Source organism: Pleurodeles waltl, chromosome 4_1 (genome assembly GCF_031143425.1).
Source record: "Pleurodeles waltl isolate 20211129_DDA chromosome 4_1, aPleWal1.hap1.20221129, whole genome shotgun sequence".
NCBI lineage: Eukaryota > Metazoa > Chordata > Amphibia > Caudata > Salamandridae > Pleurodeles > Pleurodeles waltl.
In genome coordinates, this window is record NC_090442.1 from 192,925,170 (window position 1) to 192,934,857 (window position 9,688).

The following is a 9,688-nucleotide window of genomic DNA, read 5'->3' on the forward strand; positions in this document are numbered from 1 at the left end:
CCACTTAAAACTGTGGGGAATATTTACAAGCCCCTTGCGCCGCCCTAACGTAATTTTTTTTTACTCTAAGGTGGCATTAATGAGGCCTTTCTCCTGCGCTGTATTATAAATTGGTGCATTGCGCCACATTGTAAACCCTTGTGCCACATTAAGCCTGCGCCAGAAATAATGTATGCAAGGGGGGGGCTAGTCCCCGCTGTGAGGCCTGAAAAAATTGTGCAGTCTGTGCCATGTTTTCCATCATTTTTAACGCATGCTCAGAACAGATGTTAAAATGACGCACCCATTAAAATCAATGGCTCTTCCGGGGATCTTTGCTGCACTAGCTTCAACATTTTTGACACTTGTGCAGCAAAGGGCCACAATAACATCAAACCTTTTGACAGTATTGTCCTAACAACCGCCATGGTGCGCCATAAATATGGCGCAACCACGGTGTTGTCAGGTGGGGCAGGGACGACGCAAGAAAAGTGGCGTATCGGGATCGATGCAACACTTCCTTGTAAATATGCCCCTGTGTCTTTTACTGCTACAGACCTACTGCAGACTCCATACATGGTCATAAGGTTTATCTTTCGAGCCCAGCTGCGTTCTGAGGTTCCTTTCAACACACAACTTCAGTGGGACATCAGCCGAGCTTAGCTAGGCATAACCCCTTCACAATGGCAGCTTTGAACAGCATCCCCAACAACCAGCGAACCCAACAACATAACCAGGCTAGCTTCCTCCTCTCGACCACAAGCCTTTCTACCACATTCCCGGTTGTTGAGCATAAAAAAAACATTGATTAAAAACTTTGAGTTACTTATGACCATCACATCTTAAACCCAGATGCCACCCATTCCTTTTTTATTGCCTCAACCCCCAACACACGTTTAAATTGGTTTTAAGTACTATTAACATTATTAAAATATGATAATCTGTCTTTTTGGATCACTTTTAATAACTTTGTTTTTTATTAAATAGAATGTTCACTTGAGACTTTTAAAGATTTGTTTTCATCTACCACTGGTGTTGCTGTCGAATGATCTTGTTTCTTGAATACTGGGATGAGCAGTTTATCTTCGTCTTTGCAGGTACAGCGCCATGTCTGAAGAGATGAAGGCCAAAGCGAGTGAAATCTGGCATAAAAAGTGGAAACAGTTTGTAGAGGAGTTCAGCGATGCCTATTCAGGAAAGGAGCTCTAGAGTGCAAATTGTAGCTGCAAGGACAGCTTTGATTCTGTAGGCAATTTTGAATGGACCTTACTTTTATGTGTATCTCAGAACTCCATTTGCTGCAATGCATTTCAGTGGGAAATTGCAGGCCATCCGTTTTTGATCCCAAAATGCATCTAAAACTGGCATTCAAGATGCACGTCCAGGACTAAACTCGGTTAGAAGATTCCATGGCCTTGCTTTAGTCAAGAAAAGAACATGGATCCCTTGTCAAACATTATATCCCAATACAATGTTCAAAGAAAAAAAGATTTAACCACAAGACATATGAAAACAAGTAAACGATAATAAATAAATTATCTGTCAGTGAAGAAAACGTGTTCGGTGCTCAAGAGTGCCACACACTGGCATATTTATAGATTGGTGTATTGCAATTAAATCTTTTTTTTTATTCAACCTTATTAAAGGTTATCATAATTTGTAGGTTTCATAAAAGTAACAAGTCGACAGCGTTTCGATTTAAGACTTCCAGGTGGCATAAGCTTAATTTGTACAAACAGATTCCCACCTCTTGCCGGCACTGCTCAGACTGCGCACACCCTTGTTCCTAGAGTACACATTCACTTAAAGACACTGGCCCAGATTTAAGAGGGCCTAGCACCTCCTTGCGCCACATTAGCGTAATTTGTTTTACGCAAATGTGGCCCAAAGAGACCAAAATCGCCATGCCAGATTTACAAAGTGGCGCAATGCATCCATTGCACCATTTTGTAAACCCTTCCGCCACATTATGCCTGGCGCAGGCATAATGTGGCGGAAGGGTTTACAAAATGCAAGGAGGGCGTTTCCCCTTCAGGGGAGGCTGACAAAATGGCGCAAAGAAATCAAAAATATTTCTCTGCGCCATTTTTGCAGCATTTTTATCGCCCACTCAGAGCAGGCGTTAAAAGGGGGCACACCATTGGTTACAATAGGCCCCTATGTACTATTCAAAATGTTGCCACTAAGCCTGAACAGTAACGTCAAAAATGTTGCAGCTGATGCCCCCTTCCCTGCCCCATGTTGCGCCGTATTTTAAATACGTCACGCACATGTGATGGTAGGGGGGCGCTAAGGGGAGCAAGAAAAGTTGTGCTGCACTGGGTGCAGCATCACTTTTCTTAAATTTGTCCCTATCTTTCTGCCCATACTTCTACATCAGAGACTAAAAATGTAACATTTGGTCACGTCACGATTTCACTATATATACAATGGACTTCTCCACTGGCCATTTATCTTCCTTGGCGATCTGCAGACTCCCCACACAGAGGCCCCCTCCACACTCATTTCAGTTTCATTGGAGTCCACTTCTACTCATGTCTGACTGTGAATAGAGTCTTTCCTGCCACGCTCCTTCGTGAACACATAGCGCCCTCAGGCTTGTGACATTTTGAGTGCTGATGATGACCCCAGAGTGGTGTTGGATCGAGACGCCATTGACTTGTTAATTTTACAAACCCTGCATACTTTCAGATTTGCAGACTAGAGAAGAAACATTTATTTTTTAAGGGAACATCCATCTAAATCCTCTTACCTTTTTCTGCTGCTTGTTTGTGACTTTTGATCATTGCACTTTGTTGATATCCGCGCACACTGAGCTTTCAACAGCTTTCTTTTTTGTTTTATGCATATACATTCTAGCTTGTAGTTTCACATCTCAATTCCCTTCTTTCTACGAAAGTCTGTTTTTTGTCGTACCTAATATGAAAGACAGATGTTTCTAGTGCGCATGTTTATCTTACCTATTTGGTCTTCACATAACACCCCTCCTCATCACGTTTTTTTTTTTTTTTTAATCACCTCATCTTTATATTTTCAGTGTGTACAGCTGTGTATTATGGCCAATATTTACAAATAAATTATGCAACTCAGTGCAGCATGTGACAGTGCTGTGCTGAGTTGCATGAACGAGAGAGAACAGAACGGTGCCATATCTACTAAGATGTGGTGCTGTTCTGCTCTCTCCCAGCACTGGCACACTATGCTGCCTGCCATACGCCAATGCAGACAACCTTGCACCATAGTGTAAGGGTATCTGTGTGCACGTGTGCCTGTGTTGTGATCAGCATAGTTTGTGGGTAGGAAAGAGTCCCTTCCTGCGCAAAATTTAGGCTGAAGGCAATTTCCTCTTTGTGTGTGTGCTGTACACCTGCAGAGAGGAAAAACAAACAGGAATAAAAATATGTTTGAGGCATGTGTGGCTGTAGATACACATGCTGTGCATACTCCTGCCATATAGTGTTGGGCCTGGATATGTGCACGTTCTTTTTCTTTGAAGAATTCTTCTTGAGTCATGAGGTACTGTGACTCTACCTCTTTCTTGCAAAGCTCATGGTCTTCGGTTCCATTGTTTGATTGTTTTCTTTCCACTACTGAGTTTGGATGTGAGTCCCATGCTCCCGTTCAATGCCGTCTCATGTTCTTTTCAGTACTCACGGTTCCTCTCCCTCCATCGGTATTGTATTCAAATGTCTTCCCCCTTTTTCGATATCAAGTCAACACCTGCAGCTTCGTTTGAGGCTCTCTGGCCAAATCTGATCCCCATTGGGGATACAAGGGGGGGGGGCTATTCCCCGCTGGGAGGCCTAAAACAATTGTGCAGTGAAATTTACACTTCACTGTGCCATTTTTTCCTTCATTTTTAACGCAAGCTCAGAACAGATGGGGCTTCCCCTGTCAGGTCCTCTCCTTTCCATTCGGTCTGCTCCTGCCATGACTCACCTGTGATGGAATGGACACCCTTTCGATACTGCCCTTGGTGCCTTGTGAAATACTCATGAGCCAACCTCCACAATGGTCTGTATTCTTTGACTCTCACCCAAACACAAGGAGGCCTCTTGCGTCACGTGCTGGTCCTTTGTTTGAAAAAGACTCTGAGACTACTGGGCCAGTCTACTCAAGATGTTGCACAGGAGTAGCGAGGATACAACAGACTGATTACGCACCCAGGACCTCAAGGGGCAGCATCATCCTGAGCCTTCGGCTGCCAATGAGAAGGCTTTCTCACCCAAAGAGTCTTCCAGCTCTGACCTTTAGATCAAAGACCTCCTTCCGGCTCAACAGGTCGTTAGTACAGCTCACCTTCCCCTTGACACTGCTCCAAGTTTCCACCCCTCATGGGCGTTCAGCCGCTCTGGACTTACAGAGGCAAGCTTTCGGGCTACTCACTGCCTTCAGGCCATGGTTGGCACTAACATTCAAATTAGGACAATAGGCCCAGTTTCGGCTCGGCACAGAAATAAATCTTGAAGCTGACCCTCAGCACCACCCGTTCCCAACTTGAAACCTTTGGTATCAACTGGAAAATCAGCTCTCGAACCAGCAAACTGGTCCTCCAGAAGCTCTAGGACAAAGTCGATGCTTGCCAGAGGCAGATAGTCATTCATTCCCAGATGGACCAAATCTCGCACCATCTCTGGCGCTGGGCACTCAACCTTCTAAGCGGCCGCTCAGCTTAGAAGAAGCCCTTGAGTCCTCTCCTCCAAAAAAGCAGCAGAAGAAACAGGACAAAGCCACCATTCCTCTTGGTGAGCCTGGGCTGGTACCACCCTCTTCAAGCCCACACAGACCGTCACCATCACCTTTCCCACCTCCATCTCTGCAGACCTACTATCCTACACTCCACAGGAGTCACCATGGGCCAACATGGGTGGACACGTTGGGTGGACACGTTGGATGGACACTTATAATATGTCCCAATAGGGAGATACCTGGGATTCTTACAATGTTGGTACACCTAGAGATACAGTTCCTGACATTCCCGCCAGATGACATCACCTCTTACAATGAGGTTCTAAGTAGGGCTGCTAAAGTGCAGATGCATAAAGTACCTGTCGAAGAGGATTTCCTCTTTGAAACTCTATCCTTGGCCCATGACTTCATGCAGTATCTGTCCATGCTGAAGGGGATGCTCAAGCCCACTTCTGACATCTTCAAGGAACTGATTATTACCCAGTTATCAGGTTGACAAGAAATACAAAGCCTCCTCTTCAGATCCCATCTATGTTAGGGGCCAACGCCCATCAGATGCCTTAGTGGTTCATACCTCTCACAAGCAAGCAAATACTAAGGGCACTGGTGATGCACCTCCGCCGGACAGAGAGCAGTAGGATTGATGTGGCTGGTAAGCTTGTTGCAGCAGTTTGCCAACCACTGGGGCATTGCCAATTCCATTGGTCTGCTCTCTAGGTATGACAGGGCCCACTGGAAAGAAATGGAGGAGTCCTCCAACATCTCCTAGAGGAGCACTGTAAGAAAGGACATTAGTTGGCCACAAAAGACAAACTAATTTCCAAAAAAACAATCAGATGTGCACTGGATGCTGCAGACACCACTGTTCGAAGGGATTAATTTCAGCATTCTTTTCCGCTGACACACCTAGCTACTTCAAAGATGCCCACAGTGGAAACATTGCTAATGGAAGTGGCTAAGGTACTCCCCCAAAGGAGCTGCCTCAGCCACACGACAACTTGCCAGTCCTCTCCCTCCACCCACACAACACCTGTTGGAAGACTGCTTCAGATGTTTTGTCTCACTTGGCAACTCATCACCTCAGACTAGTGGGTGCTACACATCATTCAACACAGTTACTGCCTGATGCTCATCTGCACACCATCCAACATATCAGCTAGTAGACACATCCTCTCCCTAGAACACCAAAGCCTGCTTCAGGAAGAGACCCAAGCACTGCTTCTCAAAGGAGCCATAGAGCCTGTGCCAAAACACATGCAGGGCTTAGATGTTTATTTCATCTCATTCCCTAAAAGGATGGGTCTCTAAGGCCCATTCTTGACTTCACATCCCTGAATGAGTTCATCATGTCAAAACACTTCTACATGGTCACTCTTCAGGATATCATTCCACTGCTACAGCAACAATGCCTTGTAGTAGTAGCTGTGCACCTGCAAAGACACAGCACCCATGTCTTCCCATACCTGGGCAACTTGCTGATAAAGAGCGAAACCCAACAGTACTGCCGTGCACACACTAAAGCTAATATAGACCTCCTTCATGAACTGGGCTTTAACATCAGTGCTGTAAAGTCCCATCTCCAGTCCCTACAAATTCAACTCTATTTGAGAGCCATCCTCAGTGCAGTGGTCAGCAAAGGCTATCCCAGTCCAGCAAGAGTCCAGTCCTACCATGCGTTGCTCCCTCCTTTTAAGTCAGTCAACTGGTCATGCACCTCCTAGGCATGATGGCCACATGCATCGCCATAGTAACCCATGAGATATTGCACATGTGGCAGCTTCAAGGAATGCTTATCATATCAGTGGTCTCAGACAGTCATTGAGAAGATCTAGTGTTGATGAGCTGTCGCATGCATTGATCTCTGCAGTGGTGGAACACCAATAACTTGTTTTAGGGGCGACCCTTTTTTTGACCCAGTTCCGAAACTCTCAGTGGGTGGGGTGCACTTCTACAACACCTGTCTATCCAGGATCAGTAGGATCCCAGTCACATGGATCTTCACATCAAACTATCTGGAGTTGTTAACAGTCCATCTAGCCCTCGAGGCCTTCCTACTGCACATAGTGGGCAAGGTAGTCTGGATGGACATTACATCCATGTATTACATACAGAAGCAGGGGGGCACCCAAACTCCTCAACTCTCTCTCTGCTAGCTCAATTCATCTGGAACTGGGCTGTCCACCACAAGATCCACCTGTTAGCGGAATACTTCCTGAGGGTGGAAAACGACATTGCTGACCTTCTCAGCAGGATGCAACAGCAAATCTATGAATGGGAACTTCACCTGGGAGTTCTCCGGTACTTACTGCACTGGGGGTTTCCGGATGTGGACCTTTTTGCCATGGCAGAAAATGCAAGATACCCAATTTGGTCTCTAGATTCCCACACCAATAGTCCATGGGCATCGCACTATGGATGAACTGGTCAGGGATATTTGCCAACTCTTATCCACCTCTCCCCCTCATTCATTTGTGGTTCAGAAGTTGCAGAAAACCCCTCTTACCCTCATCCTGGTGGATCCCACTTGGACCAGACAACACTGGTTCGAAACTCTTGGGGGTCCTGCATGAGAGTTTCCCCAATAGGCTAGACCTTCTCACAAAGAACCATGAGAGGGCACCCCAACCCCAAGAGCCTCAACCTTCCAATCTGGCTCCTGAAGTCTTAGAATTTGGTTATGAACATTCTTAAGGAAACACCCAAACCCACGACTCAGCCTGCTATGCTGCCAAATGGAAAAGCATTGTCTGCTATATCCTTTCAAATCAGATTGACCCCCCCACCCCAAACCCAGAGGCCACAGTTCAAAACATTGTCTATTACTTACTACACCTAGACTTCATCTCCTTTCGGCTACACTTGGCAGCTGTGGCTGCTTATCTCCAGAATAGGCAACTTGTCTCTCTCTTCAGGATTTCAGTCATTCAAGCTTTTATAGAGGGACTCAGAAGAGTCATTCCTCTTGCAGCTCCGGTGTGGAATCTTAACACTGTTGTCACCAGACTTATGGGTCCCCAGTTTGAGTCCTCAAGTTATGTCCCTTACAATTTCTCTCATGGAAGGTAGTTTTCCTAATAGCCATCACCTCACTAAGATGTGTTGGTGAGCTCCAGGCCTCAACCTTAGAAGAACTTTTTTAGGGTGGTCCTTTGCACCAACCCTTAATTTCATCTTAAAATGGGATTTTCTTTCCACCTTAACCAGTCTATAGGACACACAGTTGTTTTTCCACAGCCTGACACAGTTCACAAGCTGCAGAAAGGGCTCTTTATACCTTAGACGTCAAACGAGCCTTAATGTATTATGTGGAAAGAACAACGTCCTTTCGAAAAACTCAACAACTATTTGTTGCTTTTTCTTAACCACATAAAAGGAAGGCCTTATCGAAATCAGGCATTGCCAGGTGGATAGCTTAATGCATCCAAAACAATTATACAAAAACTAAAAGAGCTTTGCCTGCTCCTCCTAGGGCCTTCTTTACCAGAAAGAAAGGGGCCTCTCTGGGCTTCCTTGGGAACATAGCGGACATTTGTAAAGCAGTTACTTGGTCTACACCACACACTTATTAGCCGGCCAACAAGCAAATGTTGGTCAGGTTTACTCGTGCCCTCTTTCAGTTGTCTGCAAATTGCAGAGGCTAGCCACCTCTCGAAGGAGAACTTCTTGACAGTCTACGCACAGCATGTGTATCTAGTTTTATCCTTACCCGCCATGCTGAAAACAATCTAACAATGGAGCCGATGACTACATACATTGCAAGCAGGAGGTGGAGTCACAGTAACTCATGACTCTATAAGAATTCTTCGAAGAAAGACAACTTGCACACATCTGGGCCCAACACTAGATGGCAGAAGTATGCGCAGCATGTGAATCTACCGCAGTACTTGCCACAGGTTACAGTAGGTAGCATTTTCCTCCTCCTTGTTAAACCAGCTTCCGAGAGGTGCTTGATTTTGGTGCAAATCCATGTCTACAAGTCTTTGTAGATATGGATTTGTGTCAAAATCCATGGGTCGATGCACATTACAAACGAATGCAAATTGACTTTTGAGTTGTTTTGTAAATACCAACCTGGATTTTGTGTTGGGTCGTCATTAAAAAGGGAACAGTAACACAGAGGTGGCACAAAATCTTTGTAAACCTGGGCCTATGTTTTTAGCTTCAGGCAGACCTGTGCTCCATAATGTTAACTTACTGTGAAGGTATTATCATGCACAAGTCGACTTGTGACCTCATATGTGACAGCAGCATGCATAGTGAGAACCTATAGAGTGTGCCCAAGACACTTTCTGGTACAACTGTGCTCAGCACAGTGTTGAGCGTCAGTAAACGTGCTTGTATTTCAAGTAAGATAACACCAAACTGCCTTTGACTCTCCAAATCTAGAAACATGTCCTCTATTTTCTGGCGTGAACTTGTGTAAATCATTTTTTTACTGTTCTTTCATAGTTTTGAATTCACATAATTGTAAGGAATAAAATTGTGAACAAATGTATTTTCGTTCCTACTTTCCTTCTTCTGTGAAGTCTGAGTTGCAATTTGCCACAATGGTAAAAATATTTTTACACCTGTTAGTAGGATGCATGTTTAATAGGTCGAATTTGTTTTGTCTCTAACTCATGTGATGATTCTCTTTTAAGGACAAGTTACTGTTTTTTTTTAATTAAAAGTTTTCTTTATTGGCATTTATAACAAAACAGTGTAATTAAGCAACACAATGGCACAGTTTATATTTAGATGTTAGTAGTATCAGTAGATCATCCAACGGACAGACTGCATTAGCACGACACCATCAACTATGTGTGAACTGAAAAATGTGGTGCAGTGAGAGCTACATCCCACATTTAGATGGTTGCATAGGCAGCTAAATGAACATAATGTTGTGTACCAGAGCGGGTAAACGGGTGCATCTGGAAGTGCGGAATAGCAGGGTTCTAGGAAGAAGGGGTCTCCTCACTCAGGTCCAGGTTCTATTGACCCAGCAATTACCCGACGGGAGTCAAAGGCCCTGCCGGGAAGG

General features: G+C 44.9%; 1 protein-coding gene across 3 annotated transcripts in view; it reads left to right on the forward strand.

Moving 5' to 3' along the window:
- Window positions 1–9,163, forward strand: part of LOC138287551 (adenosine deaminase 2-like) — a 214,764-nt gene extending 205,601 nt beyond the window's left edge. For all 3 annotated transcript variants that reach the window (XM_069228065.1, XM_069228067.1, XM_069228066.1), the window contains one exon: window positions 1,077–9,163. In XM_069228065.1, the coding sequence (XP_069084166.1) occupies window positions 1,077–1,188 (112 nt within the window). In that variant the 3' untranslated portion in view covers window positions 1,189–9,163. The remainder of the gene's footprint in view (window positions 1–1,076) is intronic.
- Window positions 9,164–9,688: the final 525 nt, after the last annotated feature.